Source organism: Hibiscus syriacus, unplaced genomic scaffold, assembly GCF_006381635.1.
Source record: "Hibiscus syriacus cultivar Baekdansim isolate YM2019G1 unplaced genomic scaffold, ASM638163v2 tig00002840_pilon, whole genome shotgun sequence".
Classification (NCBI taxonomy): Eukaryota; Viridiplantae; Streptophyta; class Magnoliopsida; order Malvales; family Malvaceae; genus Hibiscus; species Hibiscus syriacus.
In genome coordinates this window covers 6,103,625-6,123,617 of record NW_024061947.1, presented here as the reverse complement: position 1 = coordinate 6,123,617, position 19,993 = coordinate 6,103,625, and the positions used below count along the sequence as shown (strand labels likewise).

Below are 19,993 nucleotides of genomic sequence, written 5' to 3'. Positions count from 1 at the left end.
TATTTTATCAAAATAAAATATAAAATTTTAACACTAGGAGTTAATATGGAAAAATAAAAAAAATCGAGGTTGATTGAATAAAAATTGTTAAATTAATGATTTTTATGGTAACTTACCTATTTGGTACCTCATATATGCTTGTATTTTTGTTTTGATCATCCAACTATTTTTTTATATCACACAATTTACATTTTTTATTTTGACATCTTATCATTAGATTTGATCGTTGATTTAACGAAAATGAAGATGTGGCATGGTATAATAATAATTTGAGGCATCAAAATTACTCATTCTAATATTTTTAATATTTAAAAATTTTATTAATTTGGTCTTCATATTACTTTGAAATAATTTGTTAGTAGTTTAATAATATAATAATAATCTTTAAGGATGTGTGATTAATTTTTAAATTATCAAAGTTTAAGGGCTAATTGTGTGAATGATCTTTTTTATTTAAATTTCATCTATGTCGATCATCTCCACATTCTCCATAGCTCCCACCAACGTCTTCATGTTATCGTTCATCGTTATTTTGTGGTTTGACTTCTTCTTCACTTTTTTTCTGTCTTAAATTTCGCAACCACCCTCTTGTGATAGCGCAACATTGTCATTCATCCGATGATTTCTTTGAACTTCCATCGCAGCTTTGCTTATTACAACCCGACATCCTCCAGCCATCCGTCGTCATTGTTGTTCTTTTGTAAATCAAATACTCTTCGGACACTACTTTTTAGTTATTCTCGTCATTTTTCTCTCTTTCGATTTGTCGATGTCACAGTCGTCGGACGTTTTCTTGCCCAGCTTTCAACTATATGTTGATAATTGACTAGCGGAAATTAATTTTCAAAATTGACGAGGCATGTGACTGAATTTAGTGGTCGTAAGGCTTGAACGATGCATTTAAGGGATCGACGAGGAGTCTACGTGACGGGTGTCGTTTTGCACTTAAAATAAATTCCTTCTTCTTGAATAAAATAAAGGAAATTAAATATAGTATAAGAGAAGTAAGGGTCGATCCCACTGAGATTAAAGAAGACGATGAAATTCATGGCTTTTGATTTTGACATTTGGCGTGAAATTAAGTAAAATAAATAAAATTTGGGGTGGTTGAAGAGAAATGATAAGAAAATTTGATTTAAAGAAAATAAAGAAAGGTAGAATCTTGAGAATTCAATGGATTAATTTAAATCAGCTAGACACATATTCTTTGGATCAACAAAATAGATTTACCCTTCGGGATTCACGTCGGTTACTTTGTCTACAAAGACAGATCCTTGTGACTAACTTGTGTACCAAATATCCAAGTGCAACTCTTATATCTCGGATTTGGAAATTGATCTAATCAACATTAATTGTTGTAGATCAAGAACCGCTTAAGTGCATAAAAACCGACTCAGATAGTTGTTTCCGTACAAATCGTTTTCGATCTCAATTCTCACTTTAGCAACAATTTGCTAGTTGTGTTCCCAGGAAGTTCATTTGCTATCAATTAGTCAATCCTTCCTCTCACATGTTTAATTGCAACAACATTCCAACCATCGACTATCTTAGGTTTTGAAAAATTGTTTTGATTTGAAATAAGTCAAGAAATTGAGAAATGTATCCAAAGTTACTTGTTTTTCAATTATCACATTAGAATTAAGTCATCTCTTAGCCCTCGGCCTAAAAGAAAACTAGTTAAGCATGACCAAATTCATACATAACGTTTTAAAAACAAAGCTTAAAAGAAAATAAATAAAGTAAATAAAAAGAGAAATTTTATAAAGCGAAAAAAAAAGAACAAGAAAGAAATATTTGATTATTGAATGAATGATGAAAAAGGCTTACCTTAGAGGGTATTTATTGCCTTTTAAAATCCTAGATTAAGCATAAGGTAATCCTAAGAAAATTCAAAAGATAATTATTTAAATTTAAATCCTAAAAACAAAAAGATAAATCATAAATCTTGAATTTGAATGTGCTTGAAATGCTCAGTCGTCCATCATCTTCTAGAATCTACTGATTGGACGCGACTGACTGGACCTTCTAGAAGCTACTGACTCACTGTCACGTCAGCATTTCATGCCCACTGTTTCAACCTTGATTCCAGAACAACAAAAATGCAGTTTTCGGCCTTTTTAAGCACATTTTTCAAAAAGTCATTATCATGTACAAAAATCACATAAAAACATCCAAATCAGTAGTAAACATGAACAATCAAAGAAAATTTAAGCACAAAATAAACACTAGTCACTGTGACCAGCTTGGAGAGGTGACCACGCTGTGAAATTAGTGTTGGGAAATATCGAGATTTAATAGATGTTTATTAATTATATTTTAAAATAGTTATTTTTTAAAAAAAATAATGAAACGTTGATGATTAAATTTTTTTATATAGTTTTTATAGTTTTATGTCAGACTAAATTGATATCGGTTTTTAAATTTTAAATATTTATTGAATTAAGATTATTTCGATAGAATATGTAAATTTTAGGGGCTAAAATTGTTACTATCATATCGCATCATCATTTTTTTGTTAAGTCAATGGTCAAACATAATGATGATTAGGTATCAAAATAGCAACAAAATATAATATAAGATATGGTTTTGGAAAAAACAATATTTAGTTGATCAAAACAGAAACGTTAAAATATATAAATTACTTAATAAATAGTTTGTTCAAAAAATTGAAAAATTTAAATGGAACGGTATACACCCCAATCAAAAGGATGCATCCTGCCCGGTGCTAAGAAAATGAATACAATTGGAGAACACATGAAACAGAGTAATGCCTCGTGTCAGTGTTGAAGCAGTTCACGAATTCTCTATTTAGAAGAACTCTCTCTAAAATATTAAGCATTCATCAATGGAGGATGAAAGAAATGAGAAAATGATAGAAAAATAAGAATTATAATAACTAAAATAAAAATGCTCTCCCTTAATCTCATTTTTGACTAAATCATTAATCAAGAACCCATGCTTTCGCTTCTCCTTTAATTCAACCCTTTTCGCTCATTTTACAAATGATATTATCACACAACAAGGCTCTCCCTTCGCCAAGTTTTCAATTTACACCCCAAATCATCACTTTCACCATTTTCTTTACATGGAAGCTTCTTGCTTTTGATTTCCTTTCTCGGCACACTTGCGTGCTTACCTAGGTTTCAGTTGTCCTAAGGGTAAGACAGAGATTACTCCTGTTGGAGTAGCTTAACATTTTTTTTTGCTTCCTTTGACTGATCATTTGATCATTTTCTAGAAGGAAGAGCACTTTTGATTCTTAGTATGGTGTCAAGTTGGATGCTTGTGGTTGTTTTGTTGGGAATTCTAGCTAGGCTTATACGAGTTACAGTAGCAAATTTTAAGGCCTCCCATTGCATCAAATGACGTCGGTGAGAATTTGGAGTTGAGATAAATACCGAGAATGCAGCTAGTCCTGTTGCTTGATTGGTGCATCAACTGGAGGAAAAGACGTGTACACGGACTGAGGGTAGGACTTACGAGGAATAGTAACTAACACAAGGGATCAAGAGATGATGTTAATGGTTGTTAGATAGTATCATTTTACACTAATCTCATTTTAATTGATATATATGTGTGTGTGTGTTTGTGTGTATATATATATTATTCTTGAGATTGTACAGCTATGTTATTTGAATAAATTAAAATATAAACATTACTAATTTATAATCACTGAGTATATTTTTTATTAGAAAATTTAAGTTGATGAACAAACTACAAAAACTGAAGTTGCTCTCACCCATAATCAATGGCAATGACATAATCAATGGCCTGCCACCACTGTGACTTTGACCTGAAAATGCTTCCCGCCACCACCACATTTAATCAAACTATTTACAGTCATTCACTCCAATATGAGAGATGAGGCCACGCCGTTTGCGTTGCTCTCATCCATACAACTCTACTCGCGGCATCACCCGCCTTCAACGTCAGATTATGCGACATAACAAAAAAATAGGCTGTTGTTATACAAGTAATATAATAGCTAATAGGAGTGAAAGTGACCATTGCCATTGCACAATTTGAACACCTGCTGAGGCTGCAAAGGGAAAGGATATCAGCATACATGCACAAAAGTTTACGCAAATTATGGGGGGGGGGGTGAAATCAAGCCAAACTCTAATGATATACAATCAATGTAAGAGAATGCGACGCAGGCATGGAAGTACGTATATGAATTAAATCAATCAGTACAATGATTATTGAACATCTAGAAATGATCATAGAAGTTCGATAAATTGTGAAAATAGCCGAATATGCATACAAATATTAATCAAGCTGATGAACGAACTGTGATATGATTTATGATCATAATCTAAACTGATGTGCAGGCACTACACTAAGATTTAAAAAATATAGCTTTAAATATTCATAAAGCAGGATTCACTCACATAAATATGCGAATGCTGATGGTGAAACGGAGGGTGTTCTGTCAGGATCCTCTTTATTTGATTTACTCTTTGATGGAGGCTCAACATGAGTAAATCCTACATTTGGAAGTGGACTTGAAGTGGGAACCAAATGGGGGATGGCTCTGTGTTTAGGTTTGTGTGCCAATGCTGGTGGGTTTACATTTGGTGAGGCAGCAGAATGGTGAGGAGAAATTTTGGGTGCGACAACAGGGGCCAAATTAGAGTCCTGTCCAGTCTTCCCCTTGGTCCTTCTATTCTTGTACTGGCCACCTGGAGGATTTGCCTCATAATTCTGTGGAGATCCCGATGGAATTCTCTCGGGGGCAGGTGAATAGTCTTCAGGCGCAGGCGCAGGTGCAGGTGCACCTTTCTTTGTTGAAGTAACGGGTGAAACTGCAGGAGCTAGATTAGCACTGTGGTCATGGTGATGGTGGTGATGGTGGTGGTGGTGGTGATCGTGGTGGTGGTGGTGGTGGTGGTGGTGGTGGTGGTGGTGGTGGCGGTGGCGGTGATGGTGATGGTGGTGATGATTGTATTGAGGATGAGGCAAGGGGGCAGGAGACGGGGACCCCGAGTTTGAATTTCCATGAAGAGAATGTTGCAAAATGGATGAAAGACGAACTTGCTTAACCCTACCAAATACAGTGTGGTTCAGGCCAAGGTTTCTTGAATGAGAGCCTGTGATGGTTTGAGCTAGTTGCTTCAATCTTGGCGTTGATGGACTCCCCACAGCCAGTAGAACAGATGACCGAACAATCGTGGGGGAGGTACCCGTGGACCCTTTGGAATTCGACAACCTAAGATACAAGTTCTGAAATTCACAAAATAAAACCATCAGTCTGCACTGTATATCATACAGCAAACAAAACCTATTATAGCAGAATAGCAGAGAACATGCTTTAATCTTTTCTCCAAAAAATCTAAAGCACTAAAACTCAAAAAGAAAGAAAAATAAATAGCAAATCAAAATCAATAGAAAAGATATATTGTCAAACCTCGTATGTGGCTAGATGCAATCCAGCCTTCAGCTGGCTCGTCATTGCATCAAAATTTTCTAGTATTTGAAAAATAGAAAAGTTCAAGGTAAAGTTGAATGGGATTTGCACTTTTTGTAGAAGAAATGCACTTTGCGGAGGAATTATAGTAATTCCTCCAGGGAACTTTTGCACCTCAAATAAGGATGGATCCCCAAACAAGGACTTAGTCAATCGCAGAGGTGGTTCGCCTATAACCAAAGATTCAAATGAAGCCCTTATCAAACTTAGTGCAGTCGAAGATATCTTTGAATATCCTACATCAGGATCAACCCCAAACACAACCCTTGTCATGTTCGATCCGCTTAAAGGTTCGAGAGATAAGATAACCACCTGGTTCAAAAAACTAATCAGTATCTATAAATAGTATGAAGCACATATGTTGAAGCAAAAGGGGTTAAAGTATATACTTTGCTAGTGGGAAAGCCTATCTCATCAAAAATATCATTTTCAAGCTGCAAGAAATTGTCTCTCAGCAAGGAGACTGGCTTCTCAACATTAAAGCTTGCTACTATATGATGACCTGGACAAGTAAAGATTTGTCAGTATAAAAATTTTCAATCTTATCGGCCATCTCCGGCACAAACAGCCATGACAACTACCAAAATGAATGCTACTTGGTCCCAAATCCATAAAATTTGTGTTCCTAGTATATTCATCTATAAAAAAAGATGCAAATGCTACTTTTCTGTCATTCAGAAATTATACAATTCCATGGATATCAACTTTTCAAAGTATCAGTCCTATTTTGCAGAAAGAGAATTGAAGGGAATTTCAGCTCTAAGCCTATTCAAAGATATCATAGAATCTATCCCTTTTTCCTTCCTAAAATAGGTAGTAATACTGACTCTAAAGGTTCTATGCATATTAGTTCATCACGGACTTATTTAAACATTTTACCACTTTCCTACTCCAATTTCCAAATGGTCGAGATAGATAACTAATGCTAAAGCAAAACATTTCCTCACAATAATCAAATAAACCTACTAAAGTGATTCTATACATGAAACTCAAGTTTAAACACAACAGCATCACAGAGAGCCTAGCTTAGTAGCTCTCATATTCATATAGTCGGATGTTAATGTTGAAAACATTTTGATATTTCGATATAACAAACTAAGTTTAAATGAATTTTAAGATTTTACAAATGATTTTCTAAAGTATATTCGATTCAATTAATCGAATATCAAATTATTACTCCAAGTCTTTCAAGATCGTTTCAAACCTTACTAAATGTGTAAAATTGTGTTTTATACTTAAACTATTTTTGAAACAATTTTCACAAAGTATTTTGAACCAAAATCAAGCCTAAAATCAAATTTTCAAAGTGATGCACCGATGCACCAATTCATACATCGATGGACCATGGAATTAATTGAACATCGAATGCATTTTATGCATCGATGCACATACCATGCATCGATGCACTTAGTGCATTTGATGCATCGATGCACTTAGGCTATTTCAAAACATCGAATGCATTGCATGCATCGATGCACTAAGCTTAGGCTATTTCAAAACATCGAATGCATTTCATGCATCGATGCACTCTTAGTGCACCGATGCACTGAAAGTCTAACAGTCAAAATATTTGAATTTTACACTGATGCACCGATGCACCTAGGGTATGCATCGATGCACTGACGCTCCCAACTACTTTAATTAATTGTTTTCACACTTAAACGGCTCTATTGACTCCACTAATCATCCCCAACGTTCAAAATAATTTGAATGTGTATTTAAACAAGTTTAGAAGCCATTGATCAAAAACAAGTAACAACAATTAACAAGAATCAAGAGAGAATCAAAGAGAAAGCATCAAACCTCAAGTTTGAGCATTTCAAGTCTATTTTTCATTCAATATTCATTTTGCTTTCAAGAACACTACTTGTACTCAATTGTATTCATTTTTTAGTGTTATTTTCTTTGTTCTAGAATTGTGCAAACATTTTACCTTGTGAGGATTTTCTTGTAAGTTTGCAAATTTGTAATCTTCTCTTTGAGAAAGAGTGTTCTCAAGAATTGAGGTATATTCTTGAGAGAGTTATAAGATTATCTCTTTGGCCTCAAAAGAAAGAACAAATTAGTGAATTTGTTGAAAAATCCTTAGTGTGGATAGCTAAGGTAGTGGACGTAGACTTTGATTGAGAAAATCGAACCACTCTAAATCGTTGTGCAATTACTTTCAATTTTCTACAAAAGCTTCCACCAAAATTTTAATTGTCAATTCACTCCCTCTTGGCCGATTACGTCGATCGATTAACTCAACAATTAGTATCAGAGCCTAACTCATTTGAAGGTTTAATCGCCTCTTGAGTCTATTCGGGAAGAGTTACATCGATTATCAAGTCATCAATGGCCTCCACTTCAAACTTCGACTCCGGTCTCGATTCAATGCCCGTCAACAAGCCTCCTTTCTTCAATGGTGCTAACTATGCCTATTAGAAGAATAGAATGATGTATTTTATTTAAGCAAGTGACATGGGAGCATGGAATGTTGTAGAAGACGGATATATCAAGCCTCTCACTCATCCAAGATTGTGGAGCGAAGGAGATACGAAAATGTTCCAGCTCAACTCCAAAGCCATACATATTATATTTTGTGCTCTTGGACCAAATGAATATGGAAGAGTTTCATCTTGTACAACCGCCAAAGAAATATGGGATAAACTACAAGTCACTCATGAAGGCACCGACGAGGTAAAAGAATCTAAAATTAGTCTTCTAACACATAGCTATGAAAATTTCAGGATGAAACCATATGAAGATATCAAAGCTATGACGGATAGATTCTCAACGATTGCCAATGGTCTCAAATCATATGGAGAGTTCATTCCAAACGAAAAGCTTGAAAGGAAGTTAGTTTACTCACTTCCAAAATCATGGCAATCCAAGATGACCGCAATCATCGAGGCTAAGAACCTAAAGTGCTTAACTCTTGAAGAGCTAATCGGTTCCCTCCTCACTCATGAAATGATGCTTGAAGATGAGATAGACCTCGATAAGATTGAAGAGACACCAAAGGAGAAGGATAAGAAGAAAAACATTGGAGTTGCTCTCAAATCCACAAAAGAAGAGAGTTATTCGGATGAAGATGACGATAACGAAGAAATGACATTGTTTGCCAAACGGTTCAAAAAAATGATGAGATCTTACCGAGGAAGAAAATTCAAACGAAATGAAAGCATCAAAAATGAACCAAAAGAGAAGGACCCGATCATTTGCTATGAACAAAAAACCGGGACATGTCAAATATGATTGCCCACAATTGAAGAGAAAAGGTCAATCAAAGAATAAGCACAAGGCTCATGTGGCTACATGGAGCGATGAAGAAGGTTCTGATGAAGAGGAACAAGAAGTAGTAAACTTGTGCTTGATGGCATTCGGGGAAGATTCTAAGGTAACCTCTAACTCATCTGAATTTGATGATTTCTTATGATGAGCTATTAGAGGAATATAATGGGTTGGCTTCGGATTATGAGAAATTGTTTTTAAAATATAAAAATGATGTTTCAAAATTGAAAAATGAAAATAAACTCATATCCAAAACCAACAACGATCTTGAAAGTAAAATCAAAGATTTGCAAATCAAACTAGAAGAGTTTGAAAAGAAAAATTCGGATTTGCAAAATTTACTTTCAAAGGTCAATGATGATCATCAAAAGAAAATTGATGATCTTAAAACTTCTTTTGATAAAGTTGGAACAAAACATTTTGAAAAATGAGAAAATTCAAAATCCAACTTTGTTAGAAAAAGTTTTAAAAACTACAATCATAGAGGTCCCCGAAGAACCTCTAATGGAAAAATTGTTAGAAGTATATGGGTTCCTAAAGAACTCATTACTACTAAAGATAAAGATATCCTACACAAATGGATACCTAAGGGGATTAGGATTTTGGAAACTAATGAATATTGACCCAAAAGAATTTGGGTACCAAAAATTAGAAATTAATCTATGTTTGTAGGAAAAGGAGCATTGCTACAAGGCACGGGAATCAAATTCAAACTCATGGTACCTTGAGAGTAGATGCTCAAGACACATGACCGGTGACAAAAACCGGTTCATAGAACTTAACGCCAAAAATGGAGAAATGACTTTTGGTGATAATTCAAAAGGTCACATCGAAGGTATAGGTACTATAGGTAATACCTCTTCCATACAAATTAAAAGTATTTTATATGTGAATGGATTAAAGCATAATCTTTTGAGTATTAGTCAATTATGTGATAAAGGATTCAATGTCATGTTTGAAACTAATGGTTGTAAAATTATTGACATTGCATCTAATCGAATTATGCTTGTTGGTAATAGAATAGGAAACATATACATGGTGCATTTAGACTCTCTATATATGACTAATTTATGCCTAGTTACTAAGGATGAGCATGATAGTTGGTTATGGCATAAGAGACTAAGACATGCTAGTATGAGTGTTTTGCAACGGCTAATTCAAGAAAATTTAGTTCGAGGATTGCCAAAACTTAAATTTGATAATGATAAAATCTGTGATTTTTGTGCTAACGGAAAACAAAAACAAATTTCTTTTAAATCCATTAATGATGTATCAACTAGTAGAGTATTACAATTTATCCATATATATATTTTTGGGCCAACTAGAACTACTAGCTTGAGTGGAAAACAATATGTATTTGTCTTGGTAGATAACTATTCTAGATATACTTGGTTCTATTTTTAAGTACTAAAGATGAAGCATTAAAAAAATTCATCACGTTTTCAAAAGAAATCCAAAATGAAAAAGGTTACCCTATAACTAGTGTTAGGAGTGATCATTGAACTGAATTTGAAAATCTTGGATTTACTGAATTTTGTAATTCTAATAGTATTAGCCATAATTTTTCAGCACCTAAAATCCCTCAACAAAATGGAGTTGTTGAAAGGAAAAATCGAACTTTAGAAGAAATGGCTAGAATCATGCTTTGTGAAAACAATTTGCCAAAATATTTTTGAGCGGAAGCCACAAATACCGCTTGTTATGTTATTAATCGAGTAATGATTAGACATATTTTAAAGAAAACTCCATATGAACTTTTCAAAAATAAAAAGTCTAACATTAGTTATTTTCATCCTTTTGGATATAAATATTTTGTTTTAAACAACGGTAAAGACAATCTTGGCAAATTTGATGCTAAAAGTTATGAAGGAATTTTTCTGGGTTATTCCTTAAATTCTAAAGCTTATCGAGTATTTAATAAAAAAATTTAGTTGTAGAAGAGTATATAAATGTTGTTTTCGATGATAACCTCCTTCCGAGAAAAGATTCTTGTGTGAATGATGATGTAGGTGTTATAAATACAAATGACGTTAGACATGATGTTGGAGAACCATCATCAAAGGAAGAAACGAAAAATGAGGAAACTCATGATCTTCTCGAGAATCTAACCATTGAAGAAATAGAAGTCTCTTACCCAAGGGAATACAACTATGTCAAGGATGGTGAGATTATAGGTGATCCATCTAAAGGGGTAACAACTCGATCTTCTCTTAGAAATATTTATAATTATGTTACATTTATCTCATGTATAAAGCCTAAGAATATTAAAGAAGCATTAAATGATGAACATTGGATTATGGCTATGCAAGAAGAGTTAAATCAATTTGAGAGAAGTAAAGTTTGGACATTAGTTGAATGGCCTAGTAATAAATCTACTGTATGTACTAGATGGGTATTTAGGAATAAGTTTGATGAGAGTGGTAATATAGTGAGAAACAAGGCTAGACTTGTTGCTCAAGGGTATACTCAAGAAGATGGCATAGACTATGATGAAACATACGCTCCTGTAGCTATGATGGAAGCAATTAGAATGTTATTAGCATTTGCATGTTTTCATGAATTTAAATTATATCAAATAGATGTTAAAAGTGCATTTTTAAATGGTTTTATAAAAGAAGAAGTGTATGTGAAACAATCTTCAGGTTTTAAAGATTCAAAATTTCCAAATCATGTTCTTAAATTGACAAAAACACTTTATGGTTTAAAACAAGCTCCAAGAGCTTGATATAAAAGATTGTCAAACTTTCTAATTGAAAAAGGGTTTTCAAAAGGAAAGATTGACACTACATTGTTTTTAAAACATAGAGGTAAAGATTTATTAGTAGTTCAAATTTATGTTGATATAATATTTGGTTCTACTAATGATATTATTTGCCAAGAATTTTCTAAGCTAATGCAAAGTGAATTCGAAATGAGCATGATGAGAGAGCTCTCATTTTTCTTGGGACTCCAAATCAAGCAAAGAAAAGACATCTTCATTAATCAAGCTAAGTACGTCAAAGATATGCTCAAGAAGTTTGGACTGGAAAATGAAAAACCTCATGACACTCTAATGTGCTCTTCAACAAAGCTTGACTTAGATGAAGGAGGTAAATGTGTAGATGTTAAATTATATAGGTCAATGATTGGATATTTACTTTATCTAACTGCAAGTAGACCGAACATTATGTTTAGTATTTCTTATGTGCTAGATTTCAATCATGCCCTAAGGAATCACATTTACTAGCTGTTAAGAGAATCTTTAGATACCTTAAGGACACTCCTAGTTTAGGACTTTGGTATCCTAGAGACTCTAGCTTTAGCTTGCATACCTTTTCTGATGCGGATTATGGAGGATGCAAATTAGATAGGAAAAGCACCTTCGGTACTTGCCAATTCCTTGGAAATATGATGATTTCTTGGTTTTCAAAGAAACAAAATTATGTTGCATTATCTATCACTGAAGCGGAATACATTTCAGCCGGCAGTTGTTGTGCACAAGTTTTATGGATGAAACAACTTTTTGATTATAGAATTGAAGTAGGTAATATTCCTATTAAGTGTGACAATACTAGTGCTATTTGTCTCACTAAAAATCTCATCCAACACTCTAGAACTAAGCATATTGAAATAAGACATCACTTCATTAGAGACCATGTCGCTAAGGAAGATGTAGTTCTAGAATTTATTGATACTTTGCATCAATTAGCGAATATTTTTACAAAGCCTTTAGACAAGGAAAGATTTTGGACACTTAGGAGAAAATTAGATTTAATCAACCTATCTTCACTTAGTGTTTAAAATAATTTTAGCACTTTTAAGAATAAATGAAAAATGCTTATAATAATAATTTTTGATTGCATTCTATGCTATTAGTTAAGGGGAGTTTATGTTATTTGGTGAAAATTAATTTTATGTTCAAATGTAGTTTAAATGATTAATTTGATTGATTGAACATGATTAATTTTCAATAAATGAGTTGTCAATACCACTAGAGCTAATTAATTTGGCATTTTAAGTGTTTGAAACATATTTTTGACATTTTTGTGCTTCATGCATCGATACACTTAACAGTGCATCGATGCATCCCTTTGAATGTGCATCGATTCATCTTGCTGATGCACGCCTTGAATGTGCACCGATGCACGCCTTGAATGTGCATCGATGCACAGGGTCATACATCGATGCATCCGTCGGGTTTTAGGTTAAAAAGGTTTATTTTCTCATTTGTTTCAAAACCTAAAACTAAACTCTCTTAGCCGTTCGCCTCCTCTCTCTTTCCTACTCTTAAAATTACTCCAAATCCTTGATTTTTTATCGGAATCTTCGAGCTTTTCAACTCCTAATCCTGCCTCAATCATTAATTCGTGCAAAACATCAATACATCCCTCTCAATTCGAAATTTCAAGGTAAACTTTTCTAAAAACTCATTTTATCAATTTTTGATCTTAAGGCTAGTTTTGATTAGTTCTAGGATGAACATTATATCGGGTATTGGTTATATGATGATTCTAAACTAGATTTTACAACAAATTTCATCAAAAACACACAATTTCAAAATTTTCTTTGAAATTCGAAATTAAAAAAAATTCGAAAATCATTGATGTTTTTGACTTCATTATATTATTTTTATGAAAACTATATGTATTGCAATATTTCCAATGATATTTTCAAATAGTTTTCAAAACTTTGCCTCTTAGGATTGTTTTAGAGAACCTTGATTATTACGGACTCAATTGAGTTTTGGGATTGATTATTGTGCATACATGTTTTTCAATTTGCAAGTTATCTATTTCTTTCCTTTTTTCGATCTCTAAACCATGTCTAATCCTAAACACCCTAGAACTTCGTCGAGTCGTTCTCGTTCAAACCATCCTCCTAATCTCGTTCCTCCTCCACCTAAATCTCTATTAGGATCTTGTTTTAACATGCATGAGCGTCGTAGAGACGATTTGTACTCTAGGTACAGAAATTCTTTTCAAACTTATAGAATCCGGGAAGAGCGTATTCATTCTCTTCAAGCTATGATAGATATTAACTTTGAATACCTTCCGATTCTTAAAGCTTGGAAGTTTGATAAATTGTTTCAGCTCAAACCTATAGTCTATCAACAATTAGTCCGCATTTTCTATTCCAATGCAGTTTGTATTCAAAACGAAACTCAATGTGGAACTATAGCTATTAGATCTTATCTTTTAGGTCAATATATTAATATTGACCCCGAGACTATAGCTTTCCATTTTGGGTTAGATGATGATGGGATATATAATGAGAATGAAACTGTAGATTATCCCTATGTTCCAAACGCTAGTGTTAGTACTCTACGATCTCATCACGATTGTTTTCTTCATCTGATGATTTCTTGGTGGTTTAGACCATCCGGAGGTAGGTACTCCACTCTTCGTATTAGGGATTTGTGGTGGATGCACTGTCTCGAGAATAAAATCAAAATAAATCTACCCCACATTATCTTCAGTCAACTAGTTGATGTCATAAACATTGTTCTTTCAAAACATGTCGAAACATTAGTTTATGGATGTCTTCTTAGTAACCTCTTTATCAAACTTGGTCTAGACGTCTCTCTCGACAATCCTATCCCACTCCAAAACCAAATCAATCTTACTTCCTTGAAGAAAGCGGATTGGAAACAAGACGAGAAAACCGGTCTTTGGGTTTTTCGACCCGGAAAGCAAACCCCGGGAGCTAGTTCTTCACGAGCTGCTCCTAGCTCTTCTCGTGCTCCTCCTCCGGCACCGGCTGCTGACGATGATCCTGATTTTCAACAGCTTATGCAAGGTATCGACGATCACGTACCAGACGATGGGCCTGCACCGGAACCAACACGACAAGATGATCAAATGTCACCATATTTTCGATCCTTCTTGGAGTCGTTTGATATGAGGTTTACTTCCATGGAGTCTCAGATTACTGAGTTTCAGCGGGAGATGCGTGAACGTATGGACGCGCTTACTCTTGAAGTTTGAGCTCATTATCCTCCTCCTCCCGACCCTCCGATGGATTAGACCTTTTCTTCATGCTTTCTTAGTATTTCAAACTTGGATTGTTTTTTATGTTTTTAGATTGTTAAATGCTTGAATTTATTATGGTTTGGATGATTGGATTTTGAACTTAATATATATATATTTGGTTTGATTGAATTTTCTTATTTTTGCATCATTAGATATAATTATGACCAATTTACCATTTCACATTTGATTTGAATATTGATTATGAACACTAATGGCTAACCTCTCTTTTGATCTTTGATCTTAGCAGTTTAAGCTATATTCAATTAAAATGTTTAATCAATTGGCTATGTTTTTTTAAAGCCTTCTTTCACTCAATTTTTTGAGTCTTTTTGATTTAACAAAAAGGGGAAGAAGTGTTAGTATTAAAAGTTTTAAAGGGGAGAAGTGTTATAGTAAGGGAAGTAATTTCAAAATTGATTTCAAAACTTATTTTCAAAGAAAATCTTAAAATTACTCAAGAGTTTTGTTATATCAAAAAGGGGGAGATTGTTAAAAACATTTTGATATTTCGATATAACAAACTAAGTTTAAATGAATTTTAAGATTTTACAAATAATTTTCTAAAGTATATTCGATTCAATTAATCGAATATCAAATTATTACTCCAAGTCTTTCAATATCATTTTAAACCTTACTAAATGTGTAAAATTGTGTTTTATACTTAAACTATTTTTGAAACAGTTTTCACAAAATATTTTGAACCAAAATCAAGCCTAAAATCAAATTTTCAAAGTGATGCACCGATGCACCAATCCATGCATCGATGCACCATGGAATTAATTGAACATCGAATGCATTTTATGCATCGATGCACATACCATGCATTGATGCACTCAAGCTATTTCAAAACATCGAATGCATTTCATGCATCGGTGCACTCTTAGTGCACCGATGCACTGAGAGTCCAACGGTCAAAATATTTGAATTTTACACTGATGCACCGATGCACCTAGGGTATGCATCGATTCACTGACGCTCCCAACTACTTTAATTAATTGTTTTCACACTTAAACGGCTCTATTGACTCCACTAATCATCCCCAACGTTCAGAATTATTTGAAGGTGTATTTAAACAAGCTTAGAAGTCATTGATCAAAAACAAGAAACAACAATCAATAAGAATCAAGAGAGAATCAAAGAGAAAGCATCAAACCTCAAGTTTGAGCATTTCAAGCCTATTTTTCATTCAATATTCATTTTGCTTTCAAGAACACTACTTATACTCAATTGTATTAATTTTTTAGTTTTCTTTTCTTTGTTCTAGAATTGTGCAAACATTCTACCTTGTGAGGATTTACTTGTAAGTTTGCAAATTTGTAATATTCTCTTTGAGAAAAATTGTTCTCAAGAATTGGGGTATATTCTTGAAGGAGTTGTAAGGTTATCTCTTTGGCCTCAAAAGAAATAACAAATTAGTGAATTTGTTGAAAAATCCTTAGTGTGGATAGCTAAGGTAGTGGACGTAGACTTTGATTGAGAAAATCGAACCACTCTAAATCGTTGTGCAATTACTTTCAATTTTCTACAAAAGCTTCCACCAAAATTTTAATTGCCAATTCACCCCCCTCTTGACCGATTCCATCGATCGATTAACTCAACAGTTAAGCTAACTTATGATCTACCTCCATCCCCGTTATAACAAGTAACATCATCTGGCAATGAAATTATCTGGCCACAACACAACAACAATGACTAGTTCAAGTTCATGAAGGCAGTTTGCTTTTTCTTTTTCTAAATGTTTAAAAACTTTAAACACTTACTAATGTCAAAATTATTATATAGCTAATAATAAAAAGAACTTTTTTTTTGTTGCCCTCCAGTTCCAAGACTTCGCCTGACAATCTGGATCGACTCAAGTCGCACACCTAGCTTTGGTGGGTGAGTCTCCCAGCGGAGATTTTCTGCATACACAAGGACTCAAACCTGAGACCTTACTTAAACGATATCAAACTACTTACCGCTTGAACCAACCCCGTTGGTTAAAGAAGAACATGTAGCTTCATGCTAATATCTTTAATACGAAATTAAGAGATTAAAAGTGTAAATCTCAATAATTACAAATAAAATATTGAAAAAATACATATAGAATATAGATTTTTCATTAGTCCAATCCAGTTTTATATTGGTCCTCCTTTAACAGTTTAACCGGTTTTAAACAGTTTCAACTTATATCCAGATTTTACATAACCACCGGACCAGATTGGCCTCCGCTCCCCAATTTAATCAACAGAACCGGTCAATCTGATCCATTTTTTATGCCTTGGTAAATACAATGTTGCGAACCAATTATGTATCTTAAGAATTGTAAGTATATATATATGCATAGCTTTTCATGCCTTTTTTACTAGATTAAGTGAAACTAAATCCTTTTCAAGAACTTTTTGATAACTTGATATTAACACCAGTACACTACTTATTAAATAAGGTTTCGTCTTAAATTTTGAGAGTGTCCAGCATTCATAAGATACAATTTCTTATCATGCAATTTCACTTTTTTCGTAATTCACCAAAAAGATTTAATTTTTCATAGTGATAATCGTTTCAGTAGATTATTAAGTCTTAAAATTGTTATTTTTTATGCTCAATAAATTTTTGGTATTGTCATACAACAAAAGGTTCAACTCCATCACCAAAAGCTTAATAAAATAAAATAAATAGACCTTGTAAACTCTTTCTAATAAATAAAAAATAAATAAATGAACCAGAATGTTACACCAAAAGCTCATTAATTCAAAATTTAATTTGTTTGACTATTCCCTACAACTCTTAATTGACTAAGATTCAGTTGCATAATTGTATTATTTCCATCTGTTATGTATATAATTGGCTATTATTAAAAAAAATAAGGAAATTGCATTTGGGTTTCAAAATATTTCTCCTGATGAGCCAAAAAGAGAGAAATATTATCGGAAAACAACCGAATTAAGTTTTGGAAAATAGTCTTCGATTCCCCCCAACAAAGTGCGATGAAATCAAGTGGAGAAATGGTGAAACGTTAAATTTGGAATAACTTAAATAACTAAATCTGGAGAAGCTTGGCTTCTAGTTTCAAGAAAAATTAAGCATTTAAAAAGACAATAATAATAAACAAATGTCCTAATTTTCAGAAAGTGACAGAAAAAGAGTTTCTAAATTAATTTTATCTTATCGTATATGATTATATGTAAGACTAAAAGCGGAAATAAGGGAGAAAAGGAATGGAAAACATGAAACAAAATTAATGCAGCAGTAAAAGAAAAACTAGAAATAGGGAAATTAATCACTCGCTTTATTCTAGATCCATGCATAAATCTATGAAGGAGAAAAATTAAAGAGAGAACGAACCTTTAAACCTGGAATCAAGATCCAGATCGGATTGATCTGAAAAATTAAGAAACGGGGGCAACCAAAATAAAGCGGGAAGGAAGAGGGCAAGAGAGAAGAGTGTGACGAGTAAGCACCGAAGGCTAAACAGGGATCGTGTGGATCCACAGGCAGCAAATCTGGAGCTTAAGCTGGAAATCGAAGCGGCCGTAACGGCGGCGGCGGCGGATTCCCCCGGTATCTCACTGTTAACACTTGAACTCAACCTTAGTTCTTCCTCAAGTTTCCCCATAATGCCGCATACGCTTCAGGCGGCATTCCCTTGCTCATTATCTGCTTCTGGTTTTGCTTTTACTGCTCCCATTTTTTGGTCCTTCACAACCCAACAACTCAGGTTTTACTCATTTCTTTTTCCTAATTTGTTAAGAGAGACAATAGAAATTTGGCTTTCTTTGTTTTCACTATTTTTTAAAATATTATTATTCACGGTAAAAGACAAGAAAATATGTGTAGGGTTTGAGGATAAAGGAGAAAAGAGTGAAGCATCTCTATCTCCACATTGACAACTGGGGTCTTGAAAAAACAGACCAATTAAATAATTAATTTATTAAAGGGTAAATTACACATATAATCACTCATATTTAAATAAATTTTCATTTTACTAAAATTCTAAAAATAGCAAATTGTCACTAATATTATCATTTTGTAACAAAATGATCACTCCACCATCATCTCTATTAAATTGATGACATAATAACTTTAACAAAACTATTAATATTTAGTTTTACTTCTAAACTACGATAAAACCATTAAATATATATTTAAATAATAATTTTATATTTAACTTACTTCAAAAGCTGTACAGAATTTGGTGACTACTGTTAATGCTGCGAGTTTCTTCTACTGCTTTCCATTCTTATTCATTGACTGCAAATTTCCTCCAGTTGTTTGATCAACGAGAAGATTGACTGCTATTTGAAACTTCCAGAAATTGTTTGAAGATTTTATAGTTTTGCAGAATCATTAAATAGAAAAGTTTGATCTCTTCTTAGGGTTTCAGCAAGGGAACTTGGGAACGGTGACGCTTGGGATACTCTGTGTCTTTTGCGGTTATCTCATTTTTTTGCATAATTGGAAAAAAATAAAAATTTAAAAACTTTTGAGTGTAAATTAGATATAAAATTATTGTTTATGGATCCATTTGATATTTTGGCAGTAGACTATGTATAAAACTAAACATAAACATTTTTGTTAATACCATCGTGTCATCAATTTAATGAGATAAAGGTTGAATGATTATTTTATTACAAATCAATAATATAAGTAATCAGTTTGTTACTTTTGAAACTTGTGTGGGAAAATAAAAATAAACTGAAATATTGGTGACCATTAATGTAGTTTACCTTAATTTAAAATTGAAAATGGAGGAAGACACGGGCTCGGTGCTCACTTTTTCCTCTTTTCATTCTAACTTTCTGCCGTGTTACGTGGGATTGTTAATTGACAGGTTGTCGCTCAGAAATTAAAATTTTACAAGTAATTTTAAATTGATAACATATGTTTCTCTTATTAAATTTAAAGTTTATAAAATTAATTAGTTACTTTTTATAGATTTTTTTTCACACACCTTTTATATAATAATAATTTATTAAATATAAGGATTATAGTTTCAAGGATAGAAAGTAACATATTTCTCTTAAATGATTTAAATTTGTGTAATTTGATTTATAAATCTGCTTGAATTTATTCATATTTAAAATTAGATTTAAAATGTCGATATTTCTAAACTTTAGCTCTCTCTTTTTTTTTTCTCTCATTCTTTTTTCTTTTTTATTTGATCTTTGTTTAGTCGGCGACAACACCAACTTAATGTTGGTTGCCGAGCGCCAGAGAATATTAGTTCTCTTAATTTTTTATATTATGTCTTTATTTTTTTCTTGAG

General features: G+C 33.1%; 1 protein-coding gene across 1 annotated transcript; it reads right to left on the bottom strand.

Annotated features, from left to right (window-relative positions):
• Positions 1 to 3,094: 3,094 nt before the first annotated feature.
• On the bottom strand, positions 3,095 to 18,443 carry LOC120155678. The gene is made up of 6 exons (XM_039167178.1): positions 18,073 to 18,443; positions 5,857 to 5,969; positions 5,408 to 5,779; positions 4,392 to 5,223; positions 3,716 to 4,039; positions 3,095 to 3,110 (listed from the first exon to the last, which is right to left on the bottom strand). The coding sequence occupies exons 1-5, from the start codon at positions 18,341 to 18,343 to the stop codon at positions 3,966 to 3,968; spliced, it is 1,662 nt and encodes a 553-aa protein (XP_039023109.1). The 5' UTR covers positions 18,344 to 18,443; the 3' UTR covers positions 3,095 to 3,110; positions 3,716 to 3,965.
• Positions 18,444 to 19,993: the final 1,550 nt, after the last annotated feature.